General features: G+C 41.5%; 1 protein-coding gene across 1 annotated transcript in view; it reads left to right on the forward strand.

Moving 5' to 3' along the window:
- Window positions 1-388: 388 nt before the first annotated feature.
- The window catches only part of MARCHF11 (membrane associated ring-CH-type finger 11), a 98816-nt gene continuing 84468 nt past the window's right edge, over window positions 389-14736 (forward strand). The window contains exons 1-2 of the mRNA XM_028097914.2: window positions 389-949; window positions 2172-2327. Of these exons, the coding sequence (XP_027953715.1) occupies window positions 389-949; window positions 2172-2327 (717 nt within the window). The remainder of the gene's footprint in view (window positions 950-2171; window positions 2328-14736) is intronic.

Raw genomic sequence — 14736 nt, forward strand, 5'->3', positions numbered from 1 at the left:
CGGCCCCGCGCCAGCTCCCTCCACCTCCTTCCCCCGCCCACCACCCCCCAGCGGCTCTGCTCCGGTTCCCCTCCCCATCAACCGCCTCCCGCCCCCTTCCCGCCCCCCCCCCCCGCGGCGCGGCTCTCACGCGCAGCCGAATTCGGCGCCGCCTCCATCAGAGCCGAGTCGGCGGCTCCGCGGAGCAGCCGCTACTGCCGCCGCCGCCGGGTCTTCCGCGTCCCCTCCCCGTCCCGCCCCCCAGCCCCTGGCGCCCCGGTCCCCCTTCCCACCCTCCTCCCTCCCTGCACTCCTCCCTCTGTCCTCCCGCCCCCTCCGTTCTCCCTTCGGCTACTGCCCGAGCCCGGCCCGCCAGCTGGGCTGACAGGAGGGCGGCAGCGACACCACCATGAGCTTTGAGGGCGGCCTCAGCGGCAGTCTGCGCCGCGGGGCGGAGAGTGGGGACACCGAGCCGCCCCCGTCGCCGCCGCCGCCGCCGCCGCCACCGTCGCCGCCGCCGCCGGGAGAGCCGGCCTCGGTCCCCGCGGCCCCACGCTACCTGCCACCGCTGCCCGCGCCGCCCGCGTCCCCCGAGCGCGCCGCGGGACCAGAAGAACCGCCGAAGGAGGTGGTCCCGCGACGCCGGGGCGCGGACGAGCTGCCGCCGCCGCCGGTGCCCCTGCCGCCCGCCGGCCAGGAGGTGTCGGCGGCTGGCGACTCCGGGGAAGGTCCGAGGCGCCTTCCGGAGGCGGCGGTCCCTGAGGCGGCGGCGGCGGGGAAGGGCGTCCCCGGGGAGTCTGAGGCCGGTGCGGGCGGGGAGGGCGAGCGGCGGGGCGCCGGCGACCAGCCCGAGACGCGCTCGGTGTGTAGCAGCCGCAGCAGCAGCAGCGGTGGTGGCGACCAGCGCGCCGGGCACCAGCACCAGCACCACCAGCCCATCTGCAAGATCTGCTTCCAGGGCGCGGAGCAGGTAAGGCCCCGGGAGACCTCGGAGCAGCTGGCGGTGGGCTCTGGTCGGGACTGGACCCGCTCCTGCTCGGGAGGATCGACCTTTCAGCACCACGGACAGAGCTCGCCTCCCCCTTCCTTGCCACCCCGCTGGTCTGGTCCGGCCAACTGAGCGACTGCTACTTGGGTTCCCTTTTCCCTTGCTGTGAAGGCAGATGAAAATGTCCCGGTGGCGAATGCAGGGTTTAATTTGATCTACACTTATTTTTTTTTCCTACCTGGTTTTGCAGTTACGCATTCCTCAGGTGCTTTCAAGATCATGCCCTAAGTATCTCTTTTGTGAATTGCTAAATGGATTTTAGAAACAAACCTATGTCCCCTTTACTACAAATGTATCCTGAGGTAGATAGTCTTAGAATACAAACTGGGGATGAGTCATGCCAAAACCAAAAAGGGCAGGGTCTTTACATATTGCAAGTTATGTTGACTTAATCTCACTGATGTGAAGAGCGTGTTAAAGTTTTTACAAGGGAAATAGGAATGTATTTTCACCTTGTGAAAGAAAGCCTATTTAGCTAACAATGTATTTTGTGTTTTGTTAGAAACATAAATTAAAAACTAAAATTAAAAACTCCATTAGCGGTGCATGCAAACTTATATGAGAGTAATCATGGAGACAACAGGATAACTTATCTCTTACAAAATGTGGTCTGAGAAAACATTAGGTTTAATATTTTTAAAGGTAAGGAAATTAATTGTGTAAGAATATGCAGGCTTTCAGGAATATAGTGCCCTAGGTCAATATTTATGATGCTACATTTAGAAAAAAATAAAAGCATAATGCTACTGCAAGCTACTTTCTGGGATGCCATGCATTTCTTCTTTAGCGATGATTAAGAATAACTGCAGAGGAAATGCATCTGACCATCCACTTAGAAGTTATTAAAGAGATTTCATAGTACAGATTTCCCCCAAGGGTATTGGGAGCTATATCTTGCAGACATTTTGTATGTTGGTAGAACATTTATGTCATAACTCTCAGCAATACCTTTGAAATAGTTTTAAGACTTCAGTTTCATTCCCATCAGAGGTATAAAAATTTAATTTTATTTTCTCGGATAGTTTGATGCTTGTATGCTTCCGGGTAAATGGCTTTGAAAGAAAAGAAAGCAAGGGTTAGTTTTTTTTTTTTTTTTTAATAGAGACATGAGCATAAATATTCACATGGGCTGTGTTCTTTTCAGGGGGAATTGTTAAATCCCTGCCGCTGTGATGGGTCAGTACGGTATACACATCAGCTGTGCCTGCTGAAGTGGATCAGCGAGAGGGGTTCCTGGACCTGTGAGCTCTGCTGTTACAGATACCATGTCATAGCCATTAAAATGAAACAGCCTTGCCAGGTAAACATCCATGACATTTTTTTTTTTTTACCCTGAAATGATTTTGCTAACCATGTGTGCACTTGAGTTCAGTTACTACTAAGAATATTTACATATGCTACTTAAAAACATTTTATGTAAATACAATAAAGCCAAGATTTAGAATTTGTTGAGTTGTGCTTGGAGAAATCTGTGACATTTTTATCTGGGAAGCTAAAGAGACATCTTATTCAAGTGGTTTCCTTTATTAGTTTGTTACTTTTTGATAAACTTATGCCCATCTTTGTTTGGGGCAAGTTGGTAAACTGTCTTATACTTCAATTAAACTAGTTATTAATTAGAAATATTACACAATTTATTTTAATAATAATATTGTTAATTATGCACTGAAGCCCAGGATGGGCTCTGTTAATGGGAGACACATGCAAGTAAAGCTGAACTTTACTAGTCTGGAAACTTCAGTTAAATCTATTAGTTTTAATCTGAAAACTTTTTTCACTTAACTAGGCTCTTTTTCATGTGATGCATTTGGAAGATTTGGCTACTTTCATTTGCTGTGTTCAACTACATAGCGGATGCAGAAGTATTTCCAACAGTTACTCTCAATAATACCACTAAAATTGTGTGTATTCTTAAACTTTTTGTGTATGATCACATAAAACACAATACCCATAACCCTACAAATGCCCTTGGGAAAAATAGGCTTTGGTTTTTTCCATGGTGAAACTGATTCAGATTCTTTGAATAGACTGGTGGGATGTAAAATTCAAAATATTAAGAATGACATATTAAAGCAGAATAGTGTATACTTGAGATCTGGTGGTGACGTGGGGCTGAAGTTAAGCAGACATGAAAGAGTAGGTTCAAAACAGAGACGAAGTACACAGTAGAAGGAAGGGGGGAAGGGGATCGAAAAGTTAGGAGGGGAAGAAAGTCATAAAATCTGGTGTCCCTTGTTTCTGTTTAAATTAACCAAAGTAATTTGCATTGAGCAATGTAAAATAGGTGAAACTGTTAGGGATTGCAGAGGGAACCTGAAAGCTGAATTACTACTGCATTAATAATTTAAATTTCATAGATTTTAATTTGTGCATCCTTCGTATGGCTTGCAATTAATTTGCATCTTTGATAGTCATCATTTAAAGCATGATTAGCAGGCATGAGATGAAAATGTGGATTTTTTCAAGTTGACCAAAGGCTTATAAATAATTTGGAGAGAAGAAGAAGAACTAATGTGGATAAGTGATGCTATCATGCTGAAGATAGGCACAAACCTGACGCGTGTTCCCAGAGCCTCTAATTGATTGAACTACCTGGGTATCAATTTATGGATCTATCGTAGCTGTCCTGAGAAACAGTTGAAATCATGTATGGATATAAGGGTAAGAGTAGTATCAGTGGATGTACAATAAGTCTATGACTAGAAACATGGGGAGATGAGAAAGGGGGAATTTGGAACTCCAGTGAAAAGTCCCATGAGAAGCATTATGGCCAGATGTTCTAGAGCTCAAATAGAATGCTAAGTATTTCAGAAACTTATGGCTACCATATATTAACTCATGTGGGATGATTCATTTTGAAGTAAACAGAAATAGGTCTTTGATATAATTTTAAAATAGAGAAGAGACAAAGAGCTGGTGGAAAAAGTACTGTTTACTAATTCTATAGCGAAATGAATTGATTGCTACTATGTTTTCCTTCATTCATAAAACAAATCATTCAATATCATTTTAACAAAAGCAGTTCCCCAAAGTGTGTATATGATATGACCAAAAAATTAAAAAAAAATACCCAAACCCCAAAACTAACCCAGTGTCACTAATACACTAGAATTAATTTTATTATGACATATGCAAATACTACCCTGATCTGTAAGGTGACCTGTTTGTTAGAGTGAATTACAAAATAATATTCAGAAACAAAGTTGATATGAGTGTGATGATGATAGCTTAGATCATGCCCAAGAAAGTAACTTTCCAGGACTGTGTTATATGTATAAAAGCTCAGTCAGTACTCCTAATGAGTGGAAATCAGTTATAAATTTCCTACAGTGTGGATTCTTCTACCTAGGAGCAATTTATTCTCAGATAAAGTTTTATTAATTGTCTGATATTTCTGTTCTGGATCACGTACAAACTGAGCATTCACTCTGATTTTTGGTTTTCTCCCTTGCTGGTGTGAGGCCGATCAGATGTCACATTTATCACATTCATGCTTTTATAACCCGGCAGAAATCCATTTCTTCATGGTGTAGGATCCAACAGGAAGTATGTTTTGGCAACGCCCCCCCCATCACTTTCCCTATCCCTCTGTCCTAAGTATAGAGACCTCCACAGCTGTGAGTGGGTGGTTCCTTGGATGTAGAATAGAAGAGAGAATAAATAATAATATTAATAGAGAATATTTGCTGAATACTTACTCTGTGCCAGGCACTGTTCTAAGTGCTTTACATATGCTGATACTGATGTTTAATCTTCATAACAAACCTGTGAGGTAGGGGATAGTATGATCACTATTTTACACAAATGGAAACTGAGACAGACACAGAAAAGTTACCTAACTTCTCCTGGGTATGTATCTAGTCAAGGACAAGGCCAGGATTCACATTTGTTCAGTCTGGCTCTGAGGTCCATGGTCTTAGCCTCCATGCCCCATATTAGAAAGTGTTCTCAATTCCATCAGAGCCATTTCTGGCCCTATCATGGCTTGTCCTGTGCAAAGCTGAGTCACTCAGGAACTGGTATTAGCTTGGGTCTCTAAGATGGTCTAGAAAGTTTTTGACTATTTATTGTTGTGTAACAAACCCTCTCAAATACTTAGTAGTTTGAACGACAATCAGTTATGATCTCTTCAGAGCCTGGGTTGATTGAGGTCAGCTGGAAGGTTCCTCTCCATATGTGGTGTCAGCCGGGAGCCATAGCCATCCAGAGGTTTGACTAGAATGCTCCAATCCAGGATGGCTCACTCATATGACTTGTTCTTGGTGCTGGCTGTTGGCTGGAAGGCAGCTGGGGCTGTCAACTGGTGCCTCAGTTCTCTTTCCTTGTGACTTGGAGTTTTCACAGTATGCTGGTTGAGGTGCAAGTGCTGTGATCTCTTAAGGCCCAATCTTGGAAGTAACACAGTTTCATGTATGCTGTATTCTCTTGATTAAAGGAAGTCACAGCGCCAGCCCACATTCAAGAGAAGGGAAAATAGACTTCACCTTTGGAGTCTGTCCTTTCAAAGAGAGTGGCTGTCTTTAATTCACAATAGGAGATAGCTTCTAAAAATAGCTCTACCTACCTACCCTGGTCTCTGCATTAAGTACTTGTTAAGCCCAGATAGGTTACCAAGCACCACCGTAACTTCCCTCCCAGCGCTCAGAAATAAAGAAAGCTTTAAAAAAAAATGTATGGAGTGAAGCTTGATGCATACCCTCAAGCACTTTCAGAAGTGATTACTACCATGAGGTACTTCCTGGTGCTCAGAGGGTTATGGAGACAAAGAAGGGAAAGGAGCAGCTAACCAGGAAACAGGTGTGTGTGGGGGGGAGGGGGGCCTCGTGCTGCAAAGAGTCTAAAACTTTAATTTTACTTGTTTTTCTCCTTAGTATTAGAGGTCTTTGAGAACTTGGGTCTAAAACTCCTATTCCTTTGGATTTTAGTGATGTTCAGCAACATAACCTGGTAGAAAACTGATATATCCTCTAAACATACTTAAACCTTAATTGCTTTGTCATTAGCAGTAGGAGTTAATTAAGACATTCCAAGTAATTAACATGCATTTACCCTCCTACCTACTTGCAGAATCTATTTTATTGATTAACATATTCAAGATGGTGCACTAACAATATTTTAAGAGTAAAAGCTAATTCTGTTTTGAATCTCATAGTATGGTATAAAATTAGTGGAATCTAAGAATATATAAGATCAAATTTATCTTGAGATGTTGGTGACATTAACTAATTAAGCTATATTCAGGTTTATGAATGCTCTCTGTACTTGTTCAAGAAATATTGATGTTTGAAGAGATAACATTTATTTGGTAACATATTGTATGGGAAACTTCAGACTTGTTATAAAAGATAGCGCACTGCCTAAACATAGAAAAATACACTGTAAATGGAAGGTACTCCCTGTATTACCTTGCACAACTTACTTAACTCTTTGTGCCTCATTAGCTCATTTTTAAAAAGTGATCTCTAAACCCAGTATCAGGCTGGAATGCGTGACTCTGAGATCAAGAGTGTCAGGCTCTACCGACTGAGCCAGCCAGGCGCCCCTCAGTTAACTCATCTTTAAAAAATCATAAGGGCACCTATTTTATCCACTATTTTGAGGGCTAAATACATAATATATGTAAAGTGGTTAGAGTCGTGCCCAGCACATAGTAGGTGCCATTTTAATGTTGGCTCTGATTATTATTACTTGTTCATTCAGCTAACAGATGGGGACCTTCAGTGGTTCATGGATCCCTGTTGTGTCCTTCAACTCTTGTCAACAACGTGAAGTTAAGGACTTCTTTTTCCAGATCATTCTTTTTCCCTGGATGTTTAACCACCATGCCCTCCCCCCCCACCCCCCCGCTTTTTCTAGGAGAGCCCATCTCAGTGTCTGAACAAATTTGCTTTCGTAAATAATGAAAGAATCAGCATTTAAAAAACTCGGGTGTAATGCGATATGACAGTCTCAGCACACAAGAGCATATGTACTCTCCAGATATCCCTAGCCACGGGTCTTAATGGGAGTTACGAGATGCTTCCACAGGTAGCCAAGCACAGAGCAGTGCTGCTCAGCTTTTCAGGCATCATTCCTTTACACTGGGAGATCCCTCTGCTGGGTGGGATGTGTGCAAGTGGGAGGAGGTTGGAGAAGCCCCCAGAGATGCCTGGGAGGGGGCGATCCTGAAGAAACGCAGACAGTTGGCAGAGCATCTGTCAGAGCGAATAGTGGCGTCCATCAGCTTTCCTTCTTCCTCCCTTACTTAGAGTACCAAAGGAAAGGACTAGGAAGGATCTTGCCTTGGATGGCATCGAGAGTTGCCTGTGGGCCATATACCTTTATGAGTATTAGGCCCTTGGACGTTTTCCCTAGCCTCTCACATTTTTATCAGCATTCCCCTTATGGCTTTTCCTTTCAACACCTACAGTGTGCTGTGTGCAACACGTCTTCTCATAGCAGGAAGAATGATGGGAAGGTCTTCTGAGAGGGAGAAGAACTTGGGAGTGTTTTTCATTTTTATCCAAATTCTTAAAACCCTGGGGCTCACTCATCATGACAGTTTTGAGTTAGAGAGGAAGTTGGCACCAGGTAGCCTCCTCGGGGCTCATATTCTGGACCTTCTTTGTAAAGTGTTTATAAAACTTTAACTTCTTGGGGACACTGGAGTCTTTATTTCCCTAAATGGTGCTGTGGCATGAAAGGGGCGGACTACCTTCAGAAGTGATGTAGTCATTCTCACAATGTAGCTGATGCACTAGGAGAAGTTGGCAAGTTATTCTAGAAAATCGACTGTGATTTTGAAAATGTAATAAGAAAACATCAGAGCATGAACTTTAGCAGTATTGTGTGCTGTCATTTGAAATACTTCAAGGCATTTGCGTTTTATAGCTTAAAAATGTCTGCATGCGTACAACCTGGTTCGCGTGGTGAGCCTCCCCTTTTTTTTTCCAACTGTTGCTCTTACTAACATTCTCTGTAGGTTTGCTAGCAAATGGCAAGCTGAGGAGAAGCTTTTCATTACCATGCCTAAACAACTGAGAAACAACATTAAAGTGTAATATTTAAATGCATATGTTGGCATATTTTATAGGTAATTAAAAATGTCAAAATAAACAAAGAACACATCATGAGGCAGTTTGCTCGCCTTTGAAATTATTTTTGTTTCATTTGCTTACTAATTCTCAAAACACATGAATCTTCATTTTACTCGCTAGAATAGATTAATGATTCTCTGCTGAATAAAATATGTAAATTATACTTTGTGTACTACTACTTATAAGCCATCTTACTTATTGTATAGGCCACATGTACTGGGATTTTACAATTTGTCTCAAGGCAAATTCTGTTCTGAGATGGTAGTAAAAAGAGATGGAGTCTTTAGGCATTGTGTGTGGGTGTTGGCTTCTACCCTTTATTGAAAGAGGATTGGGGACGGTGTTGCCCAGATGGGTGATACTCTTCAAAACTGTCTTCTACACACATTTGCTTTGGTACATTCCCTCCCTCTTTTAAAGTATATTTCCACTTTGATACCTTTCTCTTCTTTACTTTCTTGGCCCCCCCACCCAGCTGCCTGTAGAAGAAAGAACCCCCATCCTCACCCCCCCCGCTGGGGTGGAGCTTGGGCAGACTTTTTGGTCAAAGCAAGTTATGGTGGCAAGAAAATTTGGGAGTGGTTCGGTAAAGGAACCTTGCTATGGCTCCAAAATGTCTTCACCTGATGATATTTATCTTGTTATGTAAACCAGAGGTTAGAACATCTGTTCTATAAAGGGCCAGAGAGTAAATATTTTAGGCTTTGAGGGCCTAAAATATTATAGTTACTGTCCTAGCATGAAAGCAGTCATAAACATTGTATGAAGGAGTGAGTGTGTCTGTGTTCCACTAAATCTTCTCTTGTAGGCCATGAAGTTTGAATTTCATGTAACCTTAACATGTCAGGAAAGCATATCTTCCTTTTGTCTCCCCTCCCAACCCCAACCATTTAAAATTTAAAAACTTGTGGGCAACACAAAAAGAGGTGTTGAGCTGGATTGGGCCCAAATGGATTTGGCAAAAGTTTGCCAACCCCTGATTTACGCAAATTGAGTATCTCTATGGACATAGGTGTTTTCTGACCTCTTAGAAGATGAAATGGGTGAAGTGTTCCAACATTTGTATGTGTTTCTTTGTAATTTTGAGTGAAATCATCATAAACCTATATCATTCAGAAAATGGTGGCACTGTAGCTCCATAACAAAATGCTATTAACTTCTTAATACTAAATATTAAAACCATTGTTTTTTCCAAACCGTTTCTTGGTTGTATCAGACTCAAACTCTCCATTTCCAGGAGCAGATTTAGTTAAGTTAGAAGCGGAAGGCAGAGACATCCCAGAATAAACCCTCAGCGTCCCTGGACTAGGCCACCATTTCATCTCCTTGAGTTGTAGAATGCATTTTAGAGAGGGTTCGCAGATCCATTCCTAAAGCAAGTCCTTCCAGGCTATCTGCAACCCAGCAGGTATGCTTAGAATACCCCCTTTTGAATGTCTTAAAATAATATTTAGTTTGACTGGGGTTTCCAAGCTTGCCTTCTAGGAGAGCAAGCTGATGGGAAGAGTTTTAGAACAAATTTCCTAACACAGCTCAACGTAGCTTAGGAAAACTTCTCTTTCTTGGTCACTCGGTGGTCATTCAGTGAATACTTGTGGAATGAATGAATGAATGAATGAATGAATAAGCAAATGGCTTTTAAGATAAACAGAACCATGGGGGTCATGTTCATATTCATGCAGTGAGAATATGTCTTAAGGAAAACAAGTTGCATTCATTGTTCACACGTCAGCCATCTACAGGCTGTTAGTTCTCAACTTGTTCTTAAATTGCTCTTCTAATAATTCTGTTCTCAATGTGCTAGGGCAAAGTTTGTTCACTTCTTCAGACCACCGGAAAAAGCCTTAAGAGTAATAGAGGGATCTATTTTTAAACCTAAAAAAAAAAAAAAAAGGTTCCAGAGAGACATGTCTGCTCTTTTCAAAAATAAAATGTCATGAAAAGAGACCCTGTGAATGTGGAATTACCCATGTGTGACACACGTGCTTTCTTGAGGTTGTCACTGGTTGAAGAATTTCATCTAGGGTTTGTTCTGAGAATTTGAATAATTTGTTGGAAATTTTGCTGTATGATCATGGGTATAGACGAACCGCTAAGAATGTCTACTTGGGAGAACTTTTTTGGTGTGGAATCTGTCACCTGAGAGAAAACGAGGTGACTTTTTTTTTAACAAAATGTACAGTTGTAACATAACTTCAGATGTGGTTTTCCACTGGTGATAACAATACTCCAGCACAGGGAGATGTAGCAAGAGAACACACTATTTCTTCCTTGCTCATTTCCTGCTTGGCGTGTGGCTTTGCTGTGATGTGACTGATAAACTTGGCTTCCTTCTATTTTCGGGCCTTGTAAGGGTAGAATGTGGTATGACTGAGGACAAAGCGTGTGTGCTTCTGACCTTTCGGAGCAGCAGGGAGGCGACTGACAGGAGATGGTCGCCTACAATTACAAGTAAATGGATGGTAGACTCAGAGGTCTCTCCAGGAAAAACTGCACTGTGGCTTGTGCTTTCTGTATAATGGATATTTGACAGCATCTTCCCTGTGAGCATAACTTATAATTCAGCAGCTGTTCTATAAGATTTAGCCAAACGGATGTCCCTTGTAGGTAGAGGTGGATGGCCTCAGCAGGAAGCAGTCACGTGGGAAGACATGACAGAAACCTGGAAGCATTTCTATATAGGCAAAGTCAATAAGAGAATTTACTGAGGAGACATTTCTTATTCCATCCTTTGTTTTAGGTGTGGTATGCTCTGGAAACTACTGTCTAAAAACCATGCTCTCTCTCCAGTTTTTGTCTCTTCAAGACAGTTCACTTTGATAACACTTGGGTGGTGTATCCTTATCATAGTAATAGAGTGTCATTGCCTTAATATGCCTTTTGGTTTTGTTTCTCATTTTGGTATGCTAATTATGTGCAAGTGGCCAAAGCTTAATTTGGGCACGGGGGGCCCTCCCATATGCATCTAGCTCTAATTACAGGAACCCTCTGGGCACTCCTTTGTTATATATGGACATACACTTGTGCCTTGACGTTCATTTGTGTCATGACTCTGAGTTACAATATAGTTCAAATAAACAAGGAACTATTTCAAGAAATGTATACAGGCTCGCCTTGGTTTGTTCAGCCTGTTAAAAAAGATTTTTAGGAATAATAACGTTTCTCACAAATATCAGGGATTTTTACTTAGATTCTTGTGAAAGAATATTCCAGGAAATACTTTTGCTCTTTTCTCTCCCCTCACTGCCTCCCCCAGTATTAACTTCTTTTCTATGTTACATTTGCAATTTTTTTACATGAATATGCATGTAAGAGGAATCTCTTTATTAGTTTAAAGAAAAAATAAAGAACTTAAAGAGTTTATAGTAGGGTAGAACAGAGCATAGGGTTTACTAGGAATATATTCAGCATTCAGTAAATATTTGTTTTATGGTCATTCCATCTTTTTCTTCCTTTTCTTGAAAACATTTTCCCTTATTTTTAGTGGGAGCAAGTAGATGGGAGCTTGCCAGAGGAAGCTCCAGTCCTTTTAGAGAGGAAAGGTTATTGATCCTTACCCTTGTTGTATCCTCTAGGACCAAGTATGCCCAAGCTCAAACCTGGAAGTTGAAAGAAAATTTTGAATGTAAAATCACCTTTTCATCCCTTCCGAAACTGTTTCCTTTACTTTTATGGTGGACTCTCAGTCCTACCGCTATAGCTTCTATTAAAGTCATTTTCAGATTTAGACAAGACTTGTCAGCAATTTGAGAAGCAGTATAAAGAAGTGAAAAATTGGGGTGCCTGGGTGGCTCAGTTGTTAAGCATCTGCCTTCAGCTCAGGTCTGATCCCAGTGTCCTGGGAATCAAGTCCCACATCAGGCTCCTTGCTCAGCAGCGAGTCTGCTTCTCCCTCCCCCTCTGCCCCTCCCCCTGCCCATGCTAGCTCTCTCTCTGTCAGATAAATAAATAAAATCTTAAAGTGAAAAAATGCTAAGCCAACAAGATAATAAGTAACTGTGCCAAAATTTGTTGGGTAGCTTTGGATGACACATGTTTCGTAGACTGTGGAGGGAAAGACTCTTGTGTATTGAAAACTTTTTGAGTAATTTGGTGAAACATGTACCAGTGGGTGACTCATCTCCCTGCCTCCTGCCTACATCTTTTCTCTGACCTGCACTTTACTGTTACAGAAAAGGAAATTTGAGATAGAGTATGCTACTTTCATTTTGGACATGATTAAGGTCTACTACAGTAAACTTTAGGAGGAAAACACCAACCATTCCTTGAATTGCTCGTAGGGAAAATTTCAATGCTAAGTGATGATGAATATGTGGAGATTATTAATATAACAGGGCATAGTGATGGATTAATATGTGTTTATTTTTGGTCTAGAATATGATTTTACTCATGTCAGGGGTTAGCTTCAAAATATTCTATCTTTGTTATTCCCTATTAAGAATTATATAATCAGTAGTTTTCTGTTGATTATTTTTTCACACATCCAATAAATTAACCACTATTATGTAGCAGGCACTGTTCTAGGTTCTAGAGCTACAGAGTTAGGTAAACCTCTGCTTCTTATTTTAAATCCTTGATGATGAGGGATAGACTGTAAATAAGTAAGCAAATAAATTTTTAAAACTAGGTAATTATAGATTATGTTAATACTTCTACTGGAAATAAACTGAGTGGTTAAGACAGGGCATGCTAGAGTGAGCCATGTGGTCCTGGATTAGAGTTGGAGACATCAGTATAAATTTCATGTTTTGCTCAAGATAGATATAAATATTTATAGATATGTGCCTATGCATGGGTTAGTATACACACATCCATTTCCTAGCTCTGTCTGCTGAGAGGGCCTAATGGTAGTGACACTCCAGTAGTAATAAACTCACCTAGCATCAGATCTTGGTTCCAATACCATTTTCCAATAAAGGGAACCAGTCACATACAAAATGATGTTCTTACACAAGATGAGGCTAGAGTATCTTGTACCAGAAAGTAAAGAAGTGCTTGAAAAACAAAGGGATGGAGGCATAGCAAAGCAATATAAAGGCCAACCTGAACTGGCTAAATCTGGAATACTTTGAGCAATGAAATAAATAATGTAGTATTGGATTATAACTTAAACTATAATATAAACATCCATGAGTGCATACTGATATAAATAAATGATTGAATAAGTGAATGAGGGAGAAGAGACAAATCTCCCTAACTGAAGAATTCCAAATATTTTTTTTGCATCTCACACAATGGAGTTGTGCCCCAGTTGTACCCTCCTGAGTGTGAGATGTACTTAGTGACCTGCTTCTCAAGAGTAGATTCATTACAAGGTGGAAGGAGGCAGGGGAGTAACCATCCAGGGGAGAAGCCTGGCAAATATGATGTTAGCCAGGTGATCAAATTTAGCATTATCTGTGATAAGTCATATTCATAACATAGGCTGTTGTTATGATGTGATGAGACTACTTTACCTCCATGGTCTTCCTCTTAAGAACCTATAACCTAGTCTAATAATGAGAAGAACATCAGCCCAAACCAAATTGGGGGAGAGCCTACAAGTACCTGACCAGGGCTCTTCCACATTGTGAAGGAAAAATAAGGAAAGTCCGAGAAACTGTCACAGATCAGAGGGAGTTAAAGAGATGTAATGACAAAATGTACTGTTGTGGTGTCCTGGATGGGATGCTGGAACAGAAAAAAAAAAAAAAAAGGACACTGGAGAAGAACTAGTGAAATCCTATGAAAGTGTGGAGCTTAGTTAATAGCAATGCACCAGTGTTAGCATATCCTAGTCATGTAAAATGTTAACGAGGGAAACTGTGTGCAGAGTACATAGGAACTCAATACTAGCTTCGTAACTTTTATGTAAACCTAAAAATACTCCCAAGTCCATTTTATTAGAAAAAAGATTATGGGGAAGTCTAAGTATATCTAGGTGGAAGCGGTAGGGAAAGTCTTTCTGAGGAGGCAACATCTGAACTTAGACTGAAAGGTTGATGATAATCGCACCTTTGAAAAACTCTTTGAAGAACCTGCTGAAAGGGAGAGTAGTTAAACCAAAGACTCTAAGTAGGTAAGAGCTCGGTGTGTTGGAGGGAATAAAAAGAGGACCGTGATGGAGAAGGAGCAAGTGATGTCGCTGTGGAAGCAGGGGCGCACCTCACCATCAGGCCATCGTGTGGAATTCATGTTTCATTCTAAGCGCAAGGGGAAGACATTGGAAAGTCTCAGGTAGAGGAGTAATATAGTAGTAATAATAGATGTCTTTGATTGCTTTGTGGAGACTGGGTTGGACAGAGGCTGGGCTGAGGCAGGAATGCTGTTAGAAGGCTTCCTTGGTGGGTGGATGGGAAGGACATAATAGTAGATCATGATGGTGGCAGAGATGAGGGAAAGTGGATCCATTAGAAAAATGTTTGAAAGTTGAAGCAACATGTGTGTTTTAATTTTTTTTTTTTGTAATTTATTTGAAGACATAATATCTGAATTTACTTGAGGCTACTCATGGTCTTTATCTAGCTATCAGTTAAGATCAATATTTATTTGTTTTGCCATAGAAATACTGTGATTAGTTAATAGGATGTTGACCTAGACCTTGCTGAGGATGTGGGATGTTCCATTTATGTTGAAAATGCACCATATCATATT

Source organism: Eumetopias jubatus, unplaced genomic scaffold (assembly GCF_037043125.1).
Source record: "Eumetopias jubatus isolate StellerSeaLion01/CBP00866 unplaced genomic scaffold, mEumJub1_p1.0 scaffold_5, whole genome shotgun sequence".
NCBI lineage: Eukaryota > Metazoa > Chordata > Mammalia > Carnivora > Otariidae > Eumetopias > Eumetopias jubatus.